The sequence below is a fragment of the Phaseolus vulgaris genome, unplaced genomic scaffold (assembly GCF_000499845.2).
Source record: "Phaseolus vulgaris cultivar G19833 unplaced genomic scaffold, P. vulgaris v2.0 scaffold_13, whole genome shotgun sequence".
In the NCBI taxonomy this organism is placed as follows: domain Eukaryota; kingdom Viridiplantae; phylum Streptophyta; class Magnoliopsida; order Fabales; family Fabaceae; genus Phaseolus; species Phaseolus vulgaris.
The window spans coordinates 893,067-919,834 of record NW_027174082.1 but is presented as its reverse complement, the minus strand read 5'-3'; the positions used below and the strand labels follow the sequence as shown (position 1 = coordinate 919,834).

Here is a 26,768-nt window from a genome sequence, read left to right as displayed (position 1 = left end):
AGGGGAAAGAGAAGATAGCGTTTTTCTGCACAAAGAGCGTTTTTCTGCACAAAGAGCGTTTTTCTGTGCAGAGAGCTAAGAGGAGGCTCGTGCAAATGAAGTGATGAAACAGTAGTGGGAGTGTAAGGGTTAAAATGTTTGAATAGTGCACAGGAAAGTTCAAGCGCCAACGAACCCCAGCCATCGATCTCAACACATGTACATAGATTACGCGGAGAATGATGCAACGTCACTTCGGTGTACTGTTCACACTCGCTACCTAGTGCCACGTAGGTCGTGCAGCGTGGTCACTTAGTCTCTTTGCTGGAACAAGTTATAGCTCGAGACTGGGGGCTTGTGTCCCGACCGATCCTCGGTTATGGACTCAGAGGCTGACCTCAGACATCGCGCACCGAAACTTGGTAATGGAGGGGAGCCACGCGAAGTGGGCCCCAGACGCATACCCGGGAGATGGTCAGTCTTTGAGGTTTCTATCCTAAGCGCGATGTTGGAGATCGATATCGGACCTCGCCCGTAGAGGGAGAAGATCAAACATCGACCGTCAGGATGAAGTGGAAGGCCCCGTAAGGTGGGCCCTAGAATTTCATTAAGATAATAGTTAAAGACAAGAGATATGTGGGGAGCCTAAGGCACGAGGGATCCATGCATGTGGTGTGTATGACGCATGAAGGCGCAACATCATGGATAATCCTAGGAGGCGTAAGGGCCTATTAGAATTCGGGTTTCCAGGGAAGTTGCATGCATGGCATGTGGATACTTAGGGAACCCACAAAATAGATGGCGCTGGATATCAGGTGCACAAGTTGGTACCTAGGCGGCCACTCTGTTATTCGTTGCACTCCAATTAAGGGAAGTTCATGTGCCAGATACGCTAAGATTACACGATAGCGGCACAGGGACATTCTCCAAGGAACCCTAGATAAGGGTAACAGAACAAAGGTAAACCCTAGCTTCAACCTATATAAAGGATACTAAGAACCCTCGAAAGGTACGTAACTTTTAAGACTGAAGTTATTCTATACACTTGGTGTTCTTTGCCCTTAATATTGACTTGAGCGCCGGAGTGCAAACAGCCGCTAAGGCACCCCTTTGTCTTTGCAGGTGAGAAGTTTCTTGACGAAGAAGGTATGGTTCTGAAGCAAGGATAGAAGGGCCAAAGTAGCCGTTGAAGTCAATCGGCGAGGCAAGTCAACCGGCGAGAACATTATTGAGTAACCGTCGTTGACTCCAAAGGCAGATGGTGGCTCCTCCTATCTCCTGGTGGTTTATGCTCTCTCCTTGAGTAACTGAGAGTGGCTCCGTTGAAACAGAGGGGCCCCTACCTGTTGATTTCACTCTGACGATCAAGTCAGTATTGGGCTAAGAAACAGTAAAGTATGTAAAGTAGTTTCAGTCTTAAAAACGGTGTACCTTTCTAGGGTTCTTACCACCCTTTATATAGGTTGTAATTAGGTCAACTTCCCTGTCCCACAAGGATCTTTCCTTAAGTGGAATTAGGGTTACTGGTGAGGCATCTTGAGACGCATTGCACAAGCTTACCTAGCCGCGACACAAGACTTGCCTCTTCTGGAGTGCAATATCTCTAACAGTATGGCTGTCAGGGTACCAACTCATGTACCGACGCTGCGGCGCCATCTGTTCTATGGGTGCCCTAATTATTCATGTGTCATGCATGCAGTCTTTCCCTGAAAACCCTAACCCTTACGGGCCTTAGCGCCTCCAAGGAACACTTGCTTGTGTCGTACCCGAATGTACTATACACACCCTATGCATGATCCTCAAGTGATTTAGGTCTTTTTGGTATTTAGGTATTAACTCATACTATTTGTGGGGCCCAGCTTATGTGGCCCATTATTACTGTCGAACCACCGAGGTCCGATGTCGACCTCCTTAAGGCCGATGTCTTAGGTTTGGCCAGTACACAAGCCCCCCAGGCTCAAGCTGTAACTTGTTTCAGTGAAGAGGTTAAGTGGTCGCCCACGGCTTCCTACGTGGCGCTAGAGTGACGGAACATGAACAGTACACTGACGTTTCACCATACTTTTCTAATCACCGTACACGTGGCAGGATCTACGGCTAATACTCGTTGCCGCTTGTGCTTCTTCGTATACGTTAAACCCCTACGCTTCTCACTGTTTCATTACTTCTCTTAACATTTCTCAAGCATTTCCTACTCTCAAACGCTCTTTCTTCTTCCTCAACCACTTCAACCCTTCGAAACCTAATCACTCAAAGGTATGTTTTTTACTTTATGATCGCACCTATTTTACTATTCTGATGCTTATAATCTGTCTTAACTATTCTGGGACTGTTTATGTTTTCTGCACTTTATATTTTCGCATCTCTTTGTTTCTCGAATTTCTGAAGCGCACCAACCTCTTTCTCTAAACTCTGCCCTTCTTTTTCCCTTTGTCACCTCCTTCTTTAGCTTTCCTTCTTGAGATGGCTCAAACGAAAACTACTTCAAACCCACCTCCTTCCATCAACTACAAAACTCTATACCGCTGGGCTCCTAACAGCCTTTTAGCTGAAACCTCCAAAATCACTTCCTTCAAGGACATAAAAGCATATAAGGAGGGTGAGTCTAACGAGAAATTTTGCATCTTTAGGAAGGAGCACGACAATTTTGTTGTCCCTCTTCCAACAATTGTATAAGGGCTTCAAAGGGAAGTTCTTTAAGATTCAGTGCAACAAATTTGACCCCACCCTGTTGGACGGGTTCCCACTCTACTGGGTGAAAGAACCTGAGCTCAAGAAGCCTAGGGGCCTTGAGGACTTGACCCCGCACGACTGAGAAGTGTGCGAGTTCTTCTCTAGACTAGGGGTGGTGTTTAGCACCGCTGAATTGATCAAGCTTCAGTACAACCCCAGGTCCCTTAAGAGTTATATCGGTATTTCCCCTTCCCCCTGCCTTTGTTTACGCGTTTCTTTACTTGTGTGTTTTGTTGGTTCTTATGTATTATTGTCTTTGTATGCAAAGATGGTGCTCAATGCTGAGAAAAGGAGGCAGTTTGTTGTTGTAGCTCTTCAGCTCAGGGTTGCTCTTGACCCCTCTTTCGCCGACGCCTCAGCCCCTGCCACTTCTACTCCAGGCCTTCTACCCCAGCCTAAACCCTAAACCCCCCCGTAAACCAAAGGCAAAAGGGGGTAGCTGAAGCTGCTGCCACCGAAGATGAGGACACCTGTTCAGGCCTCGTCTTCAAGAGGAAAAGGAAAGTTGATGCTGCAGTTCTTGCGGCTTCAGGTTCAGATGATTGCGCCTCATCCTTCAGGGAGCAGCCCCCTAGTGTCTCTTCCCCTCGCGACCTCATGGCACAAGAAGGTGGGGGGAGAGTGCCTCTAAGGGCAATCATGGCGCGACTCCTACTGTCTTGCCTGCCCTCCTTCAACAGGCCCTTCAGTCCTTCCAAGATCAGGAGAGGATGGAGAGCATGGATGAGGACTGATGGCAGAGGCCCAAGCCCATGATAGAAGAAGCCCAAGCCCAAGTCCAAATAAGAGTTTAAGCTTCAACTCAAGCCCAACACATAGAAGATTTGGGCCAACTAAGCATCATTGGATGTCTCTTTTTGTAATTACTTTTGAGTAGTTTTTAGTAGAACATAAAAGGAGGTGTAGATATAGATATAAGAGGTGCAAATGTATAAAGATAAGTCACACCTTCCATGTGACATAAAAAGAAGGTGTAGGTGTAGATTTAGGAGGTGCTAAAGAAAGAAACCAAGTCACACTTCCCCTGTGACTAGGAAATTGGCGCCTCCCTCCACTTTCATTTGAATTTTCAGCCCTCTAGATACTATAGATAGTCGTTTGATCTTCATTTTTCACCCTCAAGTGATTAGGCCTCACCTATCACTCACCATACATCTCATGCACCTTCAAGGATACCACACCTCTTAGGAGATCCTTGAATGCCTCTTTCATATGCTTTCGTCACCATCATTCAAGTTTCGTCACACATGAAGGCACTTCTTCCATCATTTGGTATCATGAGCTATGATCTTCAAGAGATAAGTGTCTTATCTTGATTTTACTTTTGTATTTTTCTTAATTCTGAGTTGTTTATAATATTCCTTACATGTCTTGCTGTTTTAATTTCGTTTTTGGTTCATGTTGATGTTTGAACAATTTTAATCGGTGCATTTGGCTCAAATTGTTCTTGAGTTTCCATTTACAAACTGTTTTTAGGTTCCTAATTGTGGTGTTGTTCAGTTTTTTCTTTGTTTGAGTCTTTATTGTAATTTTAATTGGTTCATATGGTGTTGATTTGAGTCATTTTAATTTTGGAATGCAAATGTGTTTTGTCAAGTCATGTGTTTCCAAGAATTGTCATCAAATCCTAATATTACTTTTCTTGATTGATTTGGTTTCTTGATTTGATTTTGAGTCCAGATTATAATCTGAATTGTTTGATCCTTTGGTACATTTTTCTTTTAGATTTGAGTTCATGCTTGAGTGATAGATCCACACAAGTTCTTATATATCACTTCCATTGTGTTTTTGAAGTTTCTTAAAACTATTTTTAAATCCATAATTAGGCTTCCTCTGTTTTTGATTTTGTGTTGACTGTTTTAGCTTATGAAATTAAAAATTCGTTGGAGAAAAATTATGAAATTCTGGATCTTAATAGTTTGAAGTATTAAAAAAAAGTGAAAAAAAAGTGAATCAAAATTTAAAATAGAAAAAAAAATGATAAATGAAATTCGAAAAGTGTGCATTCTGGCGCGAACAGAAACGGTGATTTGGCAACAGATTTGAAAAAAATTATCACAATTAATTGGTGTATTGTTTTGGTGTGATTCCAACGCCAAAAGTTTGCTAAGATCTTGAACTGTTTGTGATTTAAATTTCCAATTCACATTCAAAATATACAGCTCAACATAAATATTTTAAGTCACGCATTTTGTGCCTCAAAATTCCAGTAGTACTGTTTTGGTTTTATTAATCAATTCTAGTGCCATTCTTTAGGTTCAATTTGTGTGCCACCTTTTGTTGAGTGTCTTATTTGTTGATTGTCATATTCATTCAATACTCTTTCAAGTTGTGTCATATAATTACTCCCTTTGTTGTTGTCCAATTCCAAATTGATTTGTTTCAGTGCTTTAAGTCTTGTTGACCTCTTTGATTGGTGGTAAAAAAAATTCTAGAAAGGTGCATTGGTAAGTTTGGAGCTAACCTCTTCGGTGAGAGCATTATTACTTAGTAGGTGTAAATTTGAATACCAAATTGAATATCCTTGAGAGGCTGAGCAAGAGGGCAACAACAAGTGAGCTTAAACACATTCACAAAGAAGGAGTGCCAACAACAAAAAAGAAGTACACCAAGAAGCAAAAGAAGAACATAGAATAGGATTTCTAAATTTTTGTGAATTCAATTTGTCATTGTACTTCTTTGAATTGTAATTGCATTAAACTTTGATTAATTAGTGGAATAATTACGTATTAGATGGTGAGTGTGTCTTCAATGGTTCTAAGTGCCTAGAAGCCTCACCATATGATTCGTCTAACTTAAAAGCTTTCTAGTTAGCTACCTTTAATTGTATTTTTGTTAATTGCTTTACATTGTTTACTTGTTTTGTATTGTTTACTTGCTTTGTATTGTTTAATTGCTTTGCATTCTTCTTGCATAAAATTGTGTTTTTCATCCTTAATTGTGATCTAAGTGAATTACTTACAAAACGATTTGTGAAAAGTCTTGAGGGATAAATTCTGGCAAGGAAAGGCTTGGTATTTAAGATATCCAAGTGATCCACCTCCCTTTCCTGGGAAACTACTGTTGAATCAAGTGTGTCTAAGCTTTAAAGAATCCAAATCCTTTGAGTTTGATGGAAGGTTGGATGTGCTTGTTGTTGCTGAGGTGCTTTAGAATAGGATCTGGGTAGATTATATTTGTAATCCACTCTTTGTTGAATCTAAAGCTTAAGTGTTTTCAAATCTTTTAAGATTAAAGTGTTTTTCAAACTAAGTGAAAAACAACCTATTGTTTTTTCGAAACAACCGATTGTTTTATACTTAGGTGTTTTTGAAAAAGATTGAAAACTGTTTTGGATGGTTGACTTGCTGTCAAACCCAAACAACCAATTGATTCGCTATTTCAACCGATTGTTTGTTTGGAATCCTAACAGAAAAACAGTTTTGTTTGTTAAAAGAGCTTTAATTGATTTCATAACTGAATACGCTCCTGCTTTAAATGCTTTGACCAAGATTTGAAAACTATAAATAGTTTGTTAATGTTTTATAACAAACAACAAGACAGAAAAATAGATTTGAGTTTTCAAAGAGTTTTGAAAGCAATTTGAGTTTGAACTTGAGCTTTGGTTATTTAAGAGAGAAGTGGAATAGGATTACTCTGTATTGATTTCAGTTCATTCTGTAACAGTGTAATTCGTCATGAGATTTGTGTACATTATGGTGTTGTAAAGCCAAGAAGGGTTGTGTGCTCTTGAGGTTGTCAAGATCAACATTCTTGGTGGTGTATGTGCTGAGCCAAAGGAAGTGTGTGTCTTGAGGGGATCAAGGTCACTTCTTTGGTGGTGTGTGTATGTAATATGGATTTGATTACCTAGTGGATTCCCCAGTTGTTTCTGGGAAACTGGATGTAGCTCTTGGGTTAAGAGTGAACCAGTATAAACTGTTTGTGCAATTCTCTCTTCCTTAAACTCTTTAATTTTAGTTGTTATTTTTCTGGTATAAACAACCGATTGTTTCTGCGAAACAACCAATTGTTTTTCTGTTGTTTTTCTGTTTTGAGCTTTGTTCTTGGCAAACTGAATTCCTAAATATGGTTTCTTGCAAAGAATTTCATTCTATCTCAAAAAGTTTGCGAAAACCCCCTTTAAACCATTCACCCTCCTCTAGTTTAAAGTCATACATTCTAACAATTGGCATCAAGAGCTTGGTACTTGAAAAATACTCAAGTTTGATCCTAAAACCTTTTTTCAATGGCTGAAAAACTACCTTTTGGAGAGGGTGCATAAATCAACAGACCACCTCTTTTCTGTGGTTTGAATTACCAATTCTGGAAAGTTAGGATGAAAATCTTTGTTGAATCCCTTGACAAAGGGAATTTGGGATGCAATTAAAAATGGTCCTTTTATTCCAAAAATTGAAAAAGATGGATCTTCCATTGAAAAACCTTGGTCTCAATGGACTGATTCTGAAAACAAGAAGGCCAAATTTGACTGTATCGCTAAGAACATCATAACATCTGCCTTGAATTCGGATGAATTTTTCAGGATTTCTCAATGCTCTTCGGCCAAGGAGATGTGGGACACTTTGGAGGTGATTCATGAAGGAACCAATGATGTGAAGAGAGCTAGAAAGCATACTCTAATTCACCTACACATTTGAAGTTCTTCCTTCTAGTCTTTTCAAAATTAAAAGAAGACATAAAATAAAGAGAGGATCAAGCCTAAAGCCAAAGAAGTCTACAAGCCTTCAAAGAATGGGCTTCAAATAAATATCTCTCTTTATAGTTTCTTTTATAAAATGTAGAATGTTTAAATATATAGTTTTTAGGAAGGTGCTTAGAGGGAAACCTTAGATACCTCTTTTGTAAAAGCATCTTTAGGCATTAGTTTAGAATTTTCTAGAAGGTGACTCTTCATGCTTAACTTTAGGTGCTAGAAGTGAGTAGCATGCAAGGGACTTTTGGTTAGCTTGTTTTGTAAGCTTCATGACCAGCCCTTGCTCCTATAAAAGGAGAGCTTAGGTCCTTCATAATGCAGATTTGGAATTTGTAGTAAAGAAACTCTCCCAATTTGGTGATTGAGTGAGTGAGATTCGATTTCTCCTCTTCCTAGTCTCATCTTGAGAGCCTTGGTTCCCTCAAGTGGCGGCAATTCACACTTATCTTAGAGCAATCACACTTCAAGTGGCGTGTTCATCAACCAAGTTCTTCATCCACATAAGTTTCCTCTCTTCTCCATTTAGTTCTTCCATTTCCATGTCCATATGAACTCTAAAACAAGTGTAGTTTCTTTTATTCGGTTCATCTTCCTTTTCTTGCACTTTTGTTCGGTTCTTTTCAATTTCTTACTATTTTAATTCAGTTAAGTAGCTCCTTTTCATGTTTTGTTTGGTTCAATTGCTTTCTTTAGAGTTTCAATCGGTTCATTTACTTTCTTGTTCAATTTAATCGGTTCAATTGGCAAGAAATGGGTCTTCCATGTGAGTTTGGTGTTTGGTGCAAGTTTTGGTGAGTTCTTGAAACATAGAACATTGATCCATTTCTATTAAAAGTGCCTATTCATTCTCCAACTCAAGTTGATTCCATAAAATGTCAAAGAATCATCTCTATTTTGCCATTGGAATCACATCATGTGGTATCATGAGTCTTAGGTTCATTCTTGTTTAATTGTTGAGTTGTGTGCACTTTATTTCAAGAGCTCTTTTAATTTCTTGCAATTTAAGTTTCTGTTTTAGGCATTAATTGAGTTTTCTTGCTGTTTTTTCTTTTGTTACACCAAGTGTTTGTGAAAAGGTTTATGGCACTCATTATTCATATGAGTATGGTTGCTCTTTTGGAAAGGCATTCTCCTTCCTAGAGCTGACCTTAAGCTTCCTTTCACTTGTTGTTACATCTTGTGATATGTCTTTTAATTTTGTAATCATGTCAAGTTTTGTCTTAGTCATGTTATTCCATAATTGTCATTACTTCTTGTAGTACTTTTATTGCTTTGATTGTTTCTTGCTTTGGTTTACTTTCTGTTTTGAGTTTATTGCTTGATCCTTTGTGCATTTTCATTTTTAGATTTGAGTTCATGCTTGTATTCTAGTTCTATACAAGTTCCTTTACACAATTTTCATTATGTCTTTGCTAGTTCATCATACTGTTTTTCATTCCTAAATAGGTTCCTCTGTTTTCTTACAAACGTGCTACTGTTTTTAATTTACTTCAATTAATTGGCTCACTGGAAATTTGTGAAAATTTGGATTTACATTCTTCAAAGTGTTACAAAACCATATAAAAAAGAAGCACTCAAAAATTCCAAGTACACAAAAAATGATAAATAAAATACGAAAAGTGTACATTACTGCCGAAAAAAAGACGGTAATTGGGCAGCAATTTTGAAAAATTTATTTCTCTCAATTGGCTTACTGTTTTTTGTTCGTTCCAGTGCCATTATTGAGTTGAGACATTGAAGTTTGTGTGGTTAATTTTTCACATTCCATTTCACTTTCAATCATTCCAGTTAAATCTGTAAACATAGCACAGTTTGCATACAACACTTTTTCTTGTAGTTCTGTTTTTGTTTTTTTAAATCTACTCTAGTACTTTTCTCTAGGACTCTTTTGATGTGCCTTCTTTCCTCATTGAGTTCTTTATTTTCTTGATTGTCTTTCATTCCTTAATCTTTGAGTTTGTCTTACATATAGTTTTCCGTTTGCAATTACCTTTCTTTGCTTATACCTTTTCTTGTTTGTCTTTATTGTTTCATTGGTTTTGTGGTGGTTGCCTTTGAGATTGGTGTGCTTGCTTTGACATCTTTCATTTGAGGATTCCAAGACCTCAAGATCAGATTGGTGCAAGGACATTATTTCTTTGAGAGTGACCTCTTTTTTCTGCCTCAAATTCACTTCGGCCATTTGGTTGCCAAATTCACTATTTTTGCTAATTTTGTTTCTTGACTTGTTTGCTGTTTTTGTGTGTTTGCTGTTTTTTATTTGCAAATGGCTGGATTTTCAAGTGATACATCTTACAAGCAACATTCTCCTTCCAAAGCTTCAGTTCTTGGAGAATTGCATGAAGCACAACGCACCATTAGGCGTTTGGAAGAGAAATTGCAAAAGATGGAGGTGCAACAAGCTAGGCCATCTCCTTCTATCCATGATGGGCATCATTCACATAGACCTTCTTCAAGAGGTTCTTCAAATGATTTAGGCCGTGAAGAGGAACATAGAAGAAGGAAGCATCACCATCATTCTCATGAAGAGAGCTATAACCGTGACCCTAAGGTGTTCAACATTGCTTGTAAAAAAGTCCCTAGTTTTAATGGTGATAGTGATCCTAAGGTGTATTTAGATTGGGAGACTAAGGTGGACCATTATTTTCATGTGTATAAGGTCCAAGATGACGATAAACTTAGGATAGTTTCTTCATCCTTTTTGGGCTATGCCAAAGAATGGTGGCATAAAATTGTAATGGACATTATATATCGCAAGAAACCTCCCGTGGTTTCTTGGAATGCTTTGAAAGAGTGTATGCGCGCGAGGTTTGTTCCTCCTTCTAGGAAGGAACACTTGTTGAAGTTCCAAAGGCTTCCTCAAGGACATAGGATGGTAGATGAATACTTTAAAGATTTTGAAACAACTTTGACTAAAATGAATATGCATGCTAATGAAGAGTCAAAGATTAAATGGTTTGTACGTGGTTTGAGAAGAGATATTAGAGACTTTGTAGAATTAAAAGAATATTCTTCTTTAAAGAGAGTGTTTCACAAAGCCATCAAGGTAGAATCATATCTTTTGAAAAAAACTTTCAAAAATACTCATGATGATGATTTGTACAACTCTTCTAGGAAGGATGCAAACAAAATTTCTACTCAAATTTCTCCTTCCACTTTTTCCAAACAAACCATGTTTCCAAAAAAAGTTTCTACTACAAATCCTTCTACTCCTAAGTCACCTACCAAAACTTCAAATATCAAATGTTTTAAATGTTTAGGTTTTGGGCACATCGCTCTTCATTGTCCACAAAAGCAAATCGTAAAGATAAACAAGGTAAAACAAGACCTAACTCACCCACTTCCCACAAGTAAAAATGAAAAAGACAAAGAAGGCCAAGTTGACATGGGTCTTCTCCTTTCACCTCCAAGGTGTTTTCCTTCCTTATCTTTTTCATTACCCAAGGTTCCTATTTCAACACCATCTTGGTTAAAAAATGTTAGGGATGATTTTTCCATACCTTCTCTTTTTCCAAAACATCACATCATTCCCAAACAAATTTTTCCAACTTGGTCGATTTATAGAACCTCCTTTTCTGAAATCCCATTGTTTACAAATGCTAAGTCATGTTTACATTTTTCTTCCACTTTTAATTGTAAAACTAAACTGACTTTGTTATATGCAGGGATTCAGAATTCGTGGACGAATTCTCTCCAACTCGAGGAGTATGATGAGAATCAAATAAAAGAGGCTTTTATTAATGGAGGAAGAGGACATCCACCTTCACATTTGAAGTTCTTCCTTCTAGTCTTCTCAAAATTAAAAGAAGACATAAAATAAAAGATGAGGCCCAAGCCCAAAGCCCAAGCCCAAGCCCAAGAAGGCCAAAGCCCAAAGAGCCCAAGTCCATCCCATGAGGGGCAAGGCCAAGCTTTGAAATACTCTTGTATAGTTTTAGGAGGTGTGGTTATTAAATAAAAGAGTGTGAAAATGTAAAATAAAGTCACATTGTCCATGTGACTTAGGAGAGTGGTGTAGGTGTAGTTTTTAGGAGGTGTCATAGTAGAAAAAAGTCACACCTCCCATGTGACTTGTTTTTGGTGGGAATTTCAAATGAGTTTATTTGAAATTTCCCACCTATTTTTCAGCACCTCTAGGCTATAAATAAAGGTGCTTAGCTTGTACAATTCAGAATTGAAATTAGAGTAAAGAAACTATACTCAATTTTTGAGTGAGCATTGGAGAGCTTTTGAGCCTTCTTCTCTAGTCTTATCTTGAAGGATCCATGGTGTCCTCAAGTGGCGGCAGCACACTCATCTAGGAGCAACCATTCTTCTAGTGGCGTGATCACTCACCTACTCTTCCATCTCCATAAGCTTTTCTCTTCTCCTTCCTTCCTACTCTTTCAATTGTTCATGTTTAGCTTGTGTTCTTGAGTTTTGGTTTGGTTATCTTTCATTTTCCAGCAGCTGTTCTTATTCTTTTCTGTTTTGGTTCGGTGCATTTTAATTTCTAGCACTTCTAATTCAGTTTGCTTATCTTTTGTTCCATTTTGTTCGATTCAATTTGACTATAATTGGAACTTCCATATGAGTTTGGAATTGGTGCTAGTTTTTGGAGAGTTCTTGACTTAGAACAATGATCCAATTCTAAGAAAAAGTGCCTAACTATTGTCCAACTCAAGTTGATTCCTAAGAAGGTCAAGAACCTTTCTCTATGTGGCTATTGGAATCACATCATAGAAAGCATACTCTAATTCAGGAATATGAAATGTTTAGAATGCTTAAAGGTGAGTCAATCGCTGAAGTACAAAAAAGGTTCACCCACATGGCAACCAACAGTGACAGCAATTTCTGAGTCAAAAGATTTGACATCCTTGACAACAGCTTCTTTATTTGGTAAGCTTAGAGAACATGAGTTAGAAATGAATATACTCAATGTTCAAGAGAGTGAAGAGAAGCATGTGAGAAGCATTGCCTTGAAAGTTGCCAAGCACAAAAGCAAGCAAGAATCAAGTGATGAAAGTGAAGAAGAAAACCTTAGTTTGTTGTCCAAGAAGTTTAGTAGATTTTTGAAGAGAAATCACAACAAAAAAGCCAACAAGGAAAGGTATGGCAATAAGAAAACCAGTGATTTCAATTCTAACAACTATACTTGCTTTGGTTGTGGTGAACAAGGGCACATTAAAGCAAATTGCCCAAATAAAGAAAGCAATGAAAAGAAATCAAGCCACAAGGAGAAAAAGGGAAAGTCAAGAAGAGCATACATAGCTTGGGATGAGAATGAAGTCTCCTCATCAAGCTCATCATCAAGTGAAGAAGAAAAAGCAAACATATGCTTGATTGCAGAAGGAGATGATGAGTCATGTAGCTCAAGCGATGTAAGTTCATGTGCTTCCCTAAATGCTGAAAATTATAGTAAATTGCTATAAGCTTTTCAAGAAACACATGAAGATGCTAACCGATTGGTTCTCTCAAACAATCGTTTGAAAGGGCTTAACAACTGGCTTGAAAAGAGAGTTAAGGCACTTGAAGAAGAGCTGGAAAAATCAAAAAGTGATTTTGAAAATCTGGAAAATCTGGAAAATCATTACAAAAACTCTTCTTGCAAGTGTGACACTCTCATTTGTGAAAATTGTGAAAATCTTGAAAAGAAAGTACATTGTCTTGTTAGTACTGTGGATAAGCTTTTAAAAGGAAAATCCAACTTTGAGAATGTCTTGGCATCTCAAAATTGTGTTTTTGGAATAGCTGGATTAGGTTTTAATCCACAAAACAAGCAAGATAATTTTTCAAAGAATTTTTCAAAACTGCCAGTAAAACAACCGATTGTTAAGTCGAAACAACCGGTTGTTACATGCTTTTATTGCATGAAGAGAGGCCATTCTATCAAATTCTGCAAAATAATGAAATATTATGTTCCCAGAGGTTTTATGAAATGGATTCCCAAAGGTTGTGAGGTTTCAAATGATAAAAATAAATCAAATGGACCCACATTTGTAAGGGGACCAAACCTTGTTGCTTGAATTCATGTTTATGCAGGGAATCTAGAAGAAAATGAGGCTCTGAGTCATCTGATCAGGTTCTTGGAAGGAAAAGATTAACATTGAAGATCGTAAGAGACAGGAGGGGGAACCTGGTTGACGATGAATTATTCCTTGAATAACGTTGAGAACTGGTCGAAAGAGGTGATGTGTTCGTTAGGGAGACTGACGGACTAGTCCAACGTTGTGCCTGAGAACGTACTCATAAACAACTTACAGTGCATAGCGTCAGTGCCTCCCGAAACCATCATCTGAGTGTGGAAAGCCGTGATGTGGGCTTTTGGGTCCTCTACACCTATGAAGGTGATCTTTGGACCTATGAAGCTGGCTGGTATCACAGTGTCCATAATTGCTTGTGAGAACGGCATTAGGCGAACACTAACTGGTACGGGCGTGGTTCGCTCACCAGTTGTACGCTCACCCATGCGTTGCAAATCCCTGCGTAGTTCTTCGTTGGCTGTGTGCGACGTTGCCAAGTCATTTTGGTAGCGGTTCTGGCTAGCCGCCTGCTCGACTTGCATCTCAGCCAGAATCCTGTCCTGGTCCGCTTTGGACACCGCTACGATCTGCAGGAGAGTGCGAATGGTCTCCATTAATTGCTATATGAAGACACTGTCTCCTCCTTCCAGTGCAAATGCACCTTGCCTCGTACTCCTCATGTTGCTAGGTGGCTCTCAACACGATTGTGAATGGGACCTAGTTTTATCGGGCCTTACGGTGGGCGCCAAATGTTCTCGCCTGTTGACTCAGCCGCCGTTGACTCCAAAGGTAAATGATGGCTTCTCCTATCTCCTGATGGTTTCCGCTCTCTCCTTGGGTAACTGAGAGTGGCTCCGTTGAAACAAAGGGGGCCCTACTTGTTGATTGCACTCCGACGATCAAGTCAGTATTGGGCTAAGAAATAGTAAAGTATGTAAAGTAGTTTCATTCTTAGAAATGACGTACCTTTCTAGGGTTCTTACCACCCTTTATATAGGCTGTAATTAGGTCAACTTCCCTGTCCCACAAAGATCTTTCCGTAAGTGGAATTAGAGTTACTAGTGAGGCATCTTGTGATGCGTTGCACAAGCTTAGCGCAGCCGTGACACAAGAATTGCCTCTTCTAGAGTGCAATATCTCTAATAGTATGGCCGCCAGGGTACCAACTCATGTACCGGCGCTGTGGTGCCATCTGTTCTGTGGGTGCCTTAATTATTCACGTGTCATGCATGTAGTCTTTCCCTAGAAACCCTAACCCTTACAAGCCTTAGCGCCTCCAGGGAACACTTGCTTGTGCCGTACCTGAATGTACTATACACACCCCATGCATGATCCTCTCGTGATTTAGGTCTTTCTGGTACCTGGGTGTTAACTCATACTATTTGTGGGACCTGGGTTACGTGGCCCATTATTACTGTTGGACCACCGAGGTCCGATGTCGACGTCTGATATCGACCTCCTCAAGGACGATGTCTGAGGTCTGATCAGTACAATTATAAATATTTAAATACATTTTTATTAAATTTTTTATCATTTTTTGTTTTTATCAAATAGTTCTAAATATTATCGAAAATTAGATTTTAATTACTAAAATTAATAGTTTAATTGAAAATTATTATAATTTATAGATAAATCAATCAAATTAATTTTTTAAAATTTTTTAAATATAAGGATAATTTTTAAACTTACACTTTTATCAATTAAAAAAAATACAATTTTAATTATATCCATCATCATTCACAAATTTTTATGAACTTTTCTAACATTTTCTACTCTATTTATTTTAATCCAAACAATCTCACTCTTCTCCCACTTTTCTTTCAAATTCACTATCTCAAATTTACTTTTTAATCCAAACAAAAACATTAACCTTATTTAAAGAATGATTATTTATTTATATTATGATTAGTTTTTTTTTTTGAGCCAAGTCATTTTTGGGTAGAGTTTTGTAATGTTTGGGTTGAATGGCCGGTATAACCAGAGTGACATTCGCTACTTCGGAGTAGAAACATTATTAGACTTTATTTTATAAAACTTTCAGAAGTTTCGAAGAGGAAACTAAAAAATATATAAATGTATTTTAGAAGAAAAAAAAAGAAAAAAAGGAAAAAGAAGCGTGATGATTGAAAGCGTGTGAAGTAGCCCACTTACATAGATAATGCACTTGGCAAATCCAACCGCATAGCACAAGTTGAGGTCAGATACCACTTTGATAAAAGTGTAAACAGTTCGGTCTGAACCAAACATGACCGTACGATTACAATCCAACGGCTCACATCACGCGTGTGTACTTATGTCTCATCGAATGCGTGTGACACGCACTCACTCTCTCTCCTCCCTCGCTCTTTCTGCCCCTCTCGTCCTCTGCAATTCCCGGTGGCGGAGAAACCCTACCCACCGTCCAAACGCCGTCATTTCGCTCTCGAACCTCACTATTCACGTGCGTTTCCGCCACCGCTCGGAAGGGAAAAAGTTTTCCGCCAATCAGGGTTTCTGTTATTCTTCTTCGACCCCGAGATTGGGAAATTTGAGAATCAATTTGTCTTCAGCTCCTAATAATTTACAGTCCTTGCTGTAAGTTAGGGTTTCCAAATTTCCGTATCAATTTTGCGCAAAGTTGTTTGGTTTGTACAAATTTACCTTTGGGGTACCTGAGTAATTCATTTTCTTTGCTTAGCTCCATTTTGTTATTGAGAATATGGAATGCTTTTAATATATGTGCACAGAAAGTCGTTATGGTGTTTACATACTGAACTTTTGTGCAGTCTTAGGTGATCACTTTTTAATTTTCTGAAACTGTATTCTCTTAAAAAAATTATTTGCTTTGGACACATGCAACTTAGATGGCACCTACTTTCTATTTGATAGGGTTAAAGCATTCAGTCCATGGTCAGGATATTTACCCATGAAATAGGTACACAGTAATACAGCGGTATTAATTGTTTGAAATGGATGTTCAAGTGATAAATGCGGAAGGAAGTGGTCATCAAACAAAGGCAGATAATGGGGATGCAGAGCCAAGTGACAGTGAAGTTAATAATGCTGAAAACTATGGAATTCATGTTGAGGATGGGATTTCTGAGCCATATATGGGTATGGAATTTGAGACTGTAGATGTTGCTAAGACATTTTATAATGAATATGCCAGACACATGGGTTTTAGCTCTAAAGTTGGCCCATATGGTCACACTAAAGTTGATGGTCACTCTAAAGTTGATGGTGAAAATTATAGGGAGTTCGTATGTGGGAGGGAAGGTTTAAAAAAAGGACTAAATGAAAGTTGCATGGCAATGATTAGGATCGAGCTAAAGGGTCAAAATAAATGGGTGGTAACAAAATTAGTGAACGAGCACAGTCATTCCCTGTTGAGTTCCAGTAAGGCATACAATAATCAGCCTAGTAAGCATTTTTCTAGTGTTGGAAGGACAATGCCTGAAACTTATCAAGGAGTGGGTCTTGTTCCTAGTGGTGTTATGTATGTATCTATGGATGGGAATCGTGTTTCGAATCAGAATACTCGTGGGATGAAGAACATTCATACCACTCCTGCTGAACGAAGTCACCCAGTTAAAAATTCCTCATTGTTGAATTATACTATTAGGCCTTCTTTGCAAAACCGGACATTGGGGAGGGATGCTCATAATCTGCTGGAGTACTTTAAGAAGATGCAGGCTGAGAATCCTGGTTTCTTCTATGCTATACAACTTGATGAAGACAATCGAATGTCTAATGTCTTTTGGGCAGATGCAAGATCAAGGACAGCATACAGTTGTTACGGTGACACAGTTCATCTTGACACAACATACAAAGTAAATCAATATAGAGTGCCATTTGCTCCTTTTACTGGGGTAAATCATCATGGTCAAATGGTTTTGTTTGGTTGTGCGCTCCTTTTGGATGATTCTGAGGCATCTTTTTTATGGCTGTTGAAGACATTTCTGACGGCAATGAATGATTGTCAGCCTGTCTCTATAACTACTGATCAAGATAGAGCCTTGCAGACAGCAGTTTCTCAAGTTCTCCCACAAGCCCGCCACTGTATTAGCAAGTGGCATATCTTGAGAGAAGGCCAAGAAAGGTTGGCCCATGTATGTCTTGCGCATCCAAATTTTCAGGCTGAACTTTATAATTGTATTAACTTGACAGAAACCATTGACGAGTTTGAATCATTTTGGAATTGTATCCTCGATAAATATGAACTTAGAAGAAATGATTGGCTTCAGTCATTGTATAATGCTCGTGCTCAATGGGTTCCAGCATTCTTCCGTGATTCGTTTTTTGCAGCATTATCTCCTAATCAAGGATTTGATGATTCTTTTTTTGATGGTTATGTCAACCAACAGACGACATTATCGTTGTTCTTTAGGCAATACGAACGAGCTTTGGAGAGCTGGATTGAGAAGGAAATAGAAGCAGATTTTGAGACACTTTGCACAACACCAGTTTTAAAGACACCTTCACCAATGGAGAAACAGGTTGCTAATCTTTATACAAGAAAAATATTTTCAAAGTTTCAAGATGAGCTTGTTGAAACTTTTGTTTATACTGCAAATAGAATTGAAGGAGATGGACCAAATAGCACATTTAGAGTTGCAAAATTTGAGGATGACCAAAAGGCATACTCAGTCTCATTAAACCATTCTGAGTTGAAAGCTAATTGTAGTTGCCAAATGTTTGAGTATTCAGGCATTCTTTGCAGACATATTTTAACAGTTTTCACTGTGACAAATGTACTTACATTACCACCCCATTACATCTTGAAACGTTGGACAAGAAATGCAAAAAACAGTTCCGGATTGGATGAACATACTGGTGAATCACATGCACAGGAGTCTTTGACAGCAAGATATAGCAATTTATGTAAGGAAGCCATCAGATACGCTGAGGAAGGGGCAGTAACTGTGGAAACATATAATGCTGCAATAAGTGGTATTAGAGAAGGTGGAAAGAAGGTCGCTAATGTGAAAAGAAGTGTTCCAAAAGTTTCTCCTAACAATCAGGCCAGTGGGACTGCATATGATGACAGGAAAACTTCCACTCCAACTTCAGATACCACTCCTCTTTTATGGCCACGACAAGATGAGATAATGAGGAGGTTTAATCTTAATGATGCTGGTGGTCCTGTTCAATCGGTTGCTGATCTAAACTTGCCACGGATGGCCCCAGTCTCTCTTTATCGTGATGATGGTCCATCTGAAAACATGGTAACTGAACATAACTCTGTTTTTTATTTCTATGGCTAACAAAATAGAAATCCATTACATTTTTGTGGTCCTTGGGTTCTTTCATGAAGGTAGTTCTTCCATGCCTGAAATCAATGACATGGGTAATGGAGAGCAAGAACTCAACTCCAGGGAATAAAGTAGCTGTTATCAATCTTAAGGTATTCTCATTAACCGCAAACAAGAAAATACATTGTATTTTACTTTGTTTAGTTTAAGCCCAAATTTAGCTTGGCTGTCAATCCTTGATTAGCATGGGTATACATATCTTATGTAGTGTTCATTTTGTGAAGTACTTTACTTTTCTCAATTTTTTGGTAATTAGTCTGGAAATTTAATCCATTAATATTTCAAGCATTATATTGCAGTTGCAAGATTATAGCAGGGTTCCTTCCACAGAATCTGAGGTTAAGTTTCATCTTTCTAGAGTTACTTTGGAACCAATGTTGAAGTCTATGGCTTACATCAGCGAACAGCTCTCAACACCAGCTAATAAGGTTGCAGTAATAAATCTCAAGGTATCTTCATTTTATTTTCTAAGCTTATTCTTCTCATATTCACTGAGTTACGCTGAATTATTGTTCTAGACTTCTAGTACTAGAAAAGCAATGATAATGCATCCTTATACTTCTGTGATAATTTTTCTCAACAATAGTCTTCATGACAAGTTACTATAAAGAAAGATGTAAACTATTGATTTATGATTTATAGGGTTAGAATTTGAGTAGTTGCTGCTAATTGCTATTGATTTTGTTATTCTAGAAGATAATTTAATGCTTTAAATTTCGATATTTGGTAACTGAACAAAGCTTGTTAACTGTATTTAAGGAGGCTTTGGTGGTATATGGAAATGGTATGGATTATTAAAATGATTGTTATGAGAGTGTTTTTATTGCCTAGTTAGAGAAGTGACTAATATAATTTTCTCAGTTTCTTGTCTTATAAGTGCTTATAACTTCTATAATTTTCTAACTTTCTCTTCTTTAGTAAATGCTTATAGATTGATAAGGCATAATTTTCTTTTGTTTTGACACTAATATCCAATACATAATTTTCTTAAATTATAAAGAACATACAATTAGAAAAAATAGAGTCTCATTCCTCAACATCTCATGGTCAATTAAGTGGTGTAATCATCTCTATCAGACTTAAGAGTCTACCTAGACTCGTGGGAGCTTCATCTACCTAGACTCGTGGGAGCTTCACAAACTTCCCTCTTAGACTAGTAAAAGTCTACACCATATGAAAAAATAAATTCAACACTATAATTAATGAAATGCTTTTACATTGTAATTAATCAAAATAGTAAACAATAGTTCCATAGTTTTAAAATAACTAAGTTTAATAACACACATGACTATTATATAAGTTCAAACTATGCTAAATAGATAAGTTCATACATTTACAAAACATAAATTCTTGAGTTCAAACTATACTAAGTCAAACCCGCACCCTAGGCTTGTCCTTCTAGAAACTAGGTCAAAATCCCTTCCTAAAGGGCTAGGAACAAGCTAAAATGCTAACTACACCCCCTATTATGCTAAAGACACCTTATTCTAGCCTATCTTTGCTATTTGGACCCCTAAAGAGAGCCCAATTTATTTACAACATATTTGTATCTTATAAGAAGACCAAAAGAAAGAATAGTTGGTGTGCTGGTTTATGCTCATCTCCTTTGGTAAGGTCCATGTGATCCTTGTTAGGGTTATGAATTGTTCGCTACGATGATTGTTCATCATGTGCTTTGTCTTTTGCTTCCTTGGTCATCTTCATAGCTACTTGGGGTGTATCATGTCCCCCAAATTCGAGAGAATTCAACCTCAAATTTAGAACTTCTGCATATAACATAGTCAGTTTGCTCACAAATAAGATAGTGCAAGGAGTGGGATGTGATATTTTGTGACTCGGTTTATCTTTTTTTTCTTTCCCTTTTTCATTTTCTCTTTTTGTTTTCATTTTTAATTGGTCCTCATGAACCTCTTTGGGAGAGAGAGGTTTTAAGGTAACCTTGTGCCCTTGGAAGAAAAAGTCATTTTGTTGGTTAGACCATCATGTAGAACTTGTGTATCATATTGTCAAGGCCTTCCCAATAGAATATGTGTTGCTTCCATTGGCACAATATCACATAAAACCTCATCTTTATATTTTCCTATAGCAAAAGTTATGAGGACTTGTTTATTAACCATGATTTCTCCCAACTTACTAAGCCATTGGAGCTTGTAGGGCTTGGCATGAGAGATGATAGGCAACCCAAGTTTTTCTACCATTCTTGTGCTTGCCACATTTGTACAACTACCCCCATTCACAATTAAGGAACACAACTGTCATTAATGAGGCACCTAGTGTAAAAATGTTTTCCCTTTGACTTTCATCAAAAGGCTTTAAAACTTGGCCTAACATGCGTCTCACTACTAACAAGTCTCCCTCACATGGAATTTCATATTCTTCTTCACTTTGGCTTTTTGTAGAGGTAGGGGATTTAGACCTTTGAGAGTTATGGTCATTCATGACAACCCCTCTTTAACCATCATATTTCTTTTAGAAGGGCAATTTGCTGCAATGTGCCCAAAACCTAAACATTTAAAAAACTTTTGACTTGAGGTTTTGGTAGGGGACTTAGGTGTTGAAGTGGAGGGATTAGAATTCCTAGGATTGTAAGTGGAATCTTTCACAAAGTTTGAGGGAAAAGTTTTTGAAGAAGACTTGTTTTTGTTTTTCCAAGATGAGTGGTAGTAGCCATCATTATGAGAGTTTTTTAAATGAGTTTCTTTGAAAGTTGAAATTCAACCTTGATGGCAAGGTGAACCAATTTTTCTAAAGATGAATACTCATAAAGTTCTACCACATGTTGGATTTCCCTTAATCCACTTACAAATCTAGCAATTTTAGACTTTTCACTTTCATGCATGTCAATTTTAGTTAAGTAGTTTCAAGTTCTTTAAAATATTCATCAACACTTTTTGTTCCTTGTTGAAGCCGTTGGAGCTTCAACAAGAGTTCCTTCCTATAGTGAGGAGGAACAAATTTAGCGTGCATGCATAACTTTAAATCCTCCCAAGAGACCACGACTGGCCTCTTGTTAAGTCCAATGTCCATTACAGTCTTATGCCACCACTGCATGGCATAGTCTAAAAACTCTAAGGAGGCTAACTTGACTTTTTGGTCTTCTTGGACCTCATGTACATTAAAAATTTGTTCAACTTTAGCTTCCCATCCTAAGTAAATATTGGGGTCACCAACTTTAGCCTCTCCTCAAATTGGTTCAATCTCCAATCTTCTTCTTCGTCATGGCTACCATATTGAGTGAAACTTCTTGTAGCTCTTCTATGCTCCCACCTCCTTGGTTGTCTTACGTGAGCCAATTCAAGCCTTTGGAGTCTCTCCTCCATTTGTCTCATTTCCTCTTCTTTTTGGGCAAGGGATCTCCTAGTAGTCACCAATTCACCCATAAGGAATGCCTTTTGGGGAGATTGGGGTTTTGATGACTCCCCTGAAGAAAGATGAGCCATAATTCACAAGTGAACAAACAATTAGTGAAATAGAAGTTAGAAAACACTCTCAAAGTGCGTCACTTTTGGTGAAAAGGAAACAAGAGGAGAACACTCAAAGCACTCAAAAAGAATTTGATCCTCTCAAAAAGGTCTCTCTTGGTGTTGAAAATATTCTCAAGTGAAAGAGGACAAAGCCAAAAACACTTGATCTCAAAGAATCACAACAAACTTAAGAAATTTGAAAAGAACATAGAAAGGAATGGTATATGGCATGATGAAAGGATGGAAAAGAGATAAGGTGAAGGAAGCTCATGGAGAAATGGAGAAGATGATAACGCCACTTGGAGGGTGGGAAACTCCAAGATAGTGAAGGAAGAGCCGCCACTTGAGATGTTCACACACTCAAGATAAGACCCAAAACCATTTAGGAGACTAAGCTCACTAATCACTCAAGGAGAGTTTCTTTACTATATTCAAAATCAAGTTAAAATACATGAGACAAGACACTCTATTTATAGGAATGGGTGCCTTGGTGGGCAAGATGAGGGAGGGGTAGAAAAGTAATAAGAGAGGGGCAACCTAGGGGTTGACCTAGGTCAAAGCCGCCCCCTAGTCTTAGCTTCTAGAAGCTAGGGCTACCTCCTAATCCTAATGGACTTGGCACAAACCCAATTTGATAAATACACCCCCCTATTATGCTATATGGACCCTGCTCTATTGAAATTAAAAACAAAGAGACTAGCTGGTGCTCAGCTCCCATGGCTTGGGCTCTGCTCCTGGTGATCCTCTGAGGAATGATGGGCTTTGAAGCACTGGCTAGTGGTGGGTCTTGACCTAGACATGGATCCTGTGTCATGCTCTGGGTCATCCTTACGGAGGGTTGGACTTGGTCAGAGGATGTTCTATCTCTCTGGTCTTCATCGGTCGCGTACCCTCCTTCATACAAAGCCCAAGCAACCTCCTATTCAAATGTAGCTTGTGTAAATGGGTGTTGTCCTAAAAAGCTTCTCCAATTTTAGTCATGTCGCTGTTCAGGTCTTTTCCTTTGCAACTTTATTAAAACCTTCATCAGAAAGCGATTGAAGGATTGGTATTGGCTCTTTTCCACCCTTGGGCTTTTCAATCAATCCCAATTTAGTGATTTTCTGTGTAGTATGGGTACTCCATAAGTCTTGCAACACTTAGTAGTGTGGGTATTCCATAACTCTTGCCACCCTTACCAATTTCTTTAAGGAGATCCAACATATAGTTTCTTTGAAATAAATATGCTTTACGTAGAGTAAAAAACTTATGAGGAGTGAACTTCTACTTCAAAATTGTTTTTGGAGCTCATCATATCTTGCAACTACTTCCTTTTCATCTTTCAGTCTCTTTGCAATCTCCCAAGTTTCATTCCTTTTCAATGCACTCATCTCTTCATTCATATAACATGAATCCAATGATCATCCTTCTTTGTTGGAATGACTGGGAACATGATCCATTAGGAATATTGACAATGTTTAGGCCTTTAAATATTTGTTTTGGTATTTAAGCATGAGCCCTTTTAATTTATTTTGGTTATGTTTGACAAAATTAGCTAATAGTTGAAAGCTCAATAATTGTATTTAGTGTTTGGCAATGAAGATGATAAATATAAAATAATAGAAAAATGTAAACTTTTATAATTTTTATTTGCAAAGCAATTACTTTGATTATATGTTTTATTTTTAAATTTTTTATAATACACTAATGCAAATATAAGCACTTTGGTGTCTATGTATCTACATTTTTTATGACAATAAAAATCAATTAATACAATTAAAACATAAAAAATAAACTAAAAGTCATCATTTTGGATAGTTTCTTGCAAAATATGGAAAGGAAAAGATTGTTTAACAAAGATGAGAGTGACGCGGTAAAATTATACATATAGATGATAAAATTCATGCTAGACATTGTGAATTTTGACATCTTAATTAGATTGACACCCATAGGGCACCAAACATATGGTTTCATCATACCCCCTTTATATTGATTAATATAGGGGTTAAGAAATGCAATATAAAAAACTATTATCTTTTTGATATCACAATCAATATTTTTATTTTTAATGTCAAAATAATAAAATAAATGGTGTAAATAGCAAATGGTTAAAATAGATAATGTAATATGAAAGTAACAAAAAGATAATTATTATCCGTCATTGTGATTATGTTATGTAATAAAAAGTTATCTTAGTGGAAGAAGAGAAAAAAAAAATCTAGAATAAAAGTATACCATGTATACAAAAATGTTAGAGGGGAAATTTAATAAATAGTTTAAGGATAAAATGGAAATAAATATAAAAGCTAGAAAGTAGAGATTAGGGATTTAAGAACTGCTATTTCAAGTACAGTCTCAAAAAACTTTAGAAGTTATTATTTATCTATTTGGTAGTTGGTATTCTATTGTAGAAAATTGAACAGACAGAATCTACTGTTCATGATTCCTTGTTTGGAAAAAGGTCTCTGGAATTCCGATTCCTTTCTCTATCTCATCAATTCATATACCATGTCTCTTTAGTGTGACATTCTCTTTGTCAAATCTCACCTACTGAAAAGGTTTCCTTTGATTCTTTGTCTCTTTACTTTGACCAGCTTTTCCATTGTTTAATGAAATTTTTGAAAATGTTTCAGCTTCAAGATACTGAGACAACCTCTGGTGAGTCAGAAGTAAAGTTTCAGGTGTCCCGGGATACATTGGGTGCTATGCTACGATCAATGGCCTATATCCGTGAGCAGCTTTCTCATGCTGTAAGTATTCTATTCCTGTTATCTCTATATTGGATGCGTATGATATAAAACTTTTATAATTTATCTGAGGTGTTCTTTCTTTTCTTCTATGTTTTCTACCATGTATAATAATTAGTTGTCTGTCGACCAGCCCGCCCATGTAAAATTTGCAGATATCCAGAGTAATCGAGAAACTTGATAATGTGGAATCCTTTTATATGACAGATGAAAACGACTATTTATAATTCTTAAGAATTGACATTTTTAAAGCTAACTCAACCTTATAAAACCAACTTATAAGGTGAGATTCACTTTGAGACCTCCCAACTTGTGCGTGAGACTAGATATTTATTAGTGATTCAATTACTGCATGATAGTGGGTGACACGGTAGGTCCAACAAACTCTCGTTACAATAAATTCTAAATGATTTTGATACTGTCTTAAGAAGTGAATTTTAAGCTTAACTAAACTTTACAAAATCAATTTGTAAGATGAAATATGCATCCACTTATATTCTATTAGTTGACCTTATCTCTATGTGGGATCTCCAACAAAGATTTATTAGAAAGAGTAAAGAAATGGTGCATCCGGATGTTCTATTTTTAATTTAAGCATCTATTTAGTGTTTTAGAGCAATGAAACCCAGTATATCAACCATCTAAATAGAGCTGTGTAATCCCTCTGCGTATCTGATCGGGAAACTCTCTTGAAGAAAACCATGTGAACAGGAAAAAAAAAGAGGCCATCCTCCTTAAGTTGTCACTGCTTCAAAAGTTAAGTAGTTCCTAAAGCTTGAAGTTTGACTATTTCATGATTAAGCTCCCGGATTGTCTTCTGTTTGCCTCTCTCCAAATTTATCACGGTATATAGCAGTTAAAATTTTCGGACAACTCTTAACGAGTTTAATTGATCAAAGCAACACATGAAATTTCTCTAAAAGCAGAACATGAAAATGAGTACAATGATTTGAGATTTGTAGAGCTGAAGCACCAGTTAGCTTATCGTTAGCATTTTGTATCATATTAAATTATTTTCAAAAATAAAACCTGCTACTGAAGCTAGTATTTGTAGCATTATATAGGCAATGTTAAAGTTTTTATTTATCATTCAAATTGGTTTGTACTGTTCGTAGACCTAAGCACATATTCATAGATCATATGACACTTTGCTGATCTGAGTTGTTATAAGTTTTCAGTATGTTTCGAGTATGCCTTGTAATTTATTATCGAAAATATTGATATATATTCAGTTTTTGGGGCTTAATTTACATTGGTTTATCCAAAAATCCGTTTCATTACTGGATAATGCCTTCTATTTAAATATTAATATTCGTTTCGATGTAACATTTTGGCAGGACGATGCACAGTCAGAACCTCTATCTAAAAAGCATAAGAAGTAAAGCATCAAATTTTCTTTTCATGGGACATATCTTACGAAAAAGGCTTAGAAAATGCAGTGTATCTATTGTATTTGAAGTTTGCTAACTTATAGGTTTTTACAAGTCTGTAGTAACTTATTGTTGTACATGTATCATATCTTAAGGGCAGATTAGTTTTATGCAAAGCAGTTGAATAAATACTCTCCGTTAAGCAACCCACTAATAACGAATGAAAATGGGTTTATCAAAGTAAAGTATACAGGGTAAAAATGAGCAAGGGCATTTGGAAGAATTCTAATGGAATTAACTTGACATTTGATCAAGAACTTTTACAGATTTATAACAAATATTGGTATCTACATTTACCATGAAAGTTTAGAAAAAGATTAAGTTCTGTTTCGACTAAAAAAGTTCATTTGGTTTAATGTTCGTCCTTCAAGTTTTATTCTAGACATTCTTTTTGTAATAGATATAAATTCCCTGACTTTATGTGTTTTGAGTTGTTTTATTGGAGTTCTA

General features: G+C 37.1%; 1 protein-coding gene across 4 annotated transcripts; it reads left to right on the top strand.

Annotated features, from left to right (window-relative positions):
- The first annotated feature begins 15,409 nt into the window (after positions 1 to 15,409).
- On the top strand, positions 15,410 to 26,447 carry LOC137816900 (protein FAR1-RELATED SEQUENCE 3-like). Of its 4 annotated transcripts, none has more exons than XM_068620070.1 (6): positions 15,461 to 16,054; positions 16,276 to 18,611; positions 18,701 to 18,790; positions 18,998 to 19,147; positions 24,775 to 24,891; positions 26,226 to 26,447. In XM_068620070.1, exons 2-6 carry the CDS (start codon positions 16,356 to 16,358, stop codon positions 26,268 to 26,270), a joined length of 2,658 nt encoding a protein of 885 aa, XP_068476171.1. In that variant the 5' UTR covers positions 15,461 to 16,054; positions 16,276 to 16,355; the 3' UTR covers positions 26,271 to 26,447. The 4 variants fall into 4 exon arrangements, with proteins under 4 accessions (XP_068476168.1, XP_068476171.1, XP_068476169.1 ...); XM_068620068.1 differs by having other exon boundaries at positions 15,589 to 15,981; XM_068620069.1 differs by having other exon boundaries at positions 15,732 to 16,178.
- The last annotated feature ends 321 nt before the right edge of the window (positions 26,448 to 26,768 follow it).

Bases quoted from the DNA above. Each gene is read 5' to 3' on its own strand.
- LOC137816900 (XM_068620067.1), top strand. From the start codon at position 16,356: ATGGATGTTCAAGTGATAAATGCGGAAGGAAGTGGTCATCAAACAAAG. The intron at 18,791-18,997 runs GTATTCTCATTA...ATTATATTGCAG, and splicing joins TAGCTGTTATCAATCTTAAG to TTGCAAGATTATAGCAGGGT. The intron at 19,148-24,774 runs GTATCTTCATTT...AAAATGTTTCAG, and splicing joins TTGCAGTAATAAATCTCAAG to CTTCAAGATACTGAGACAAC.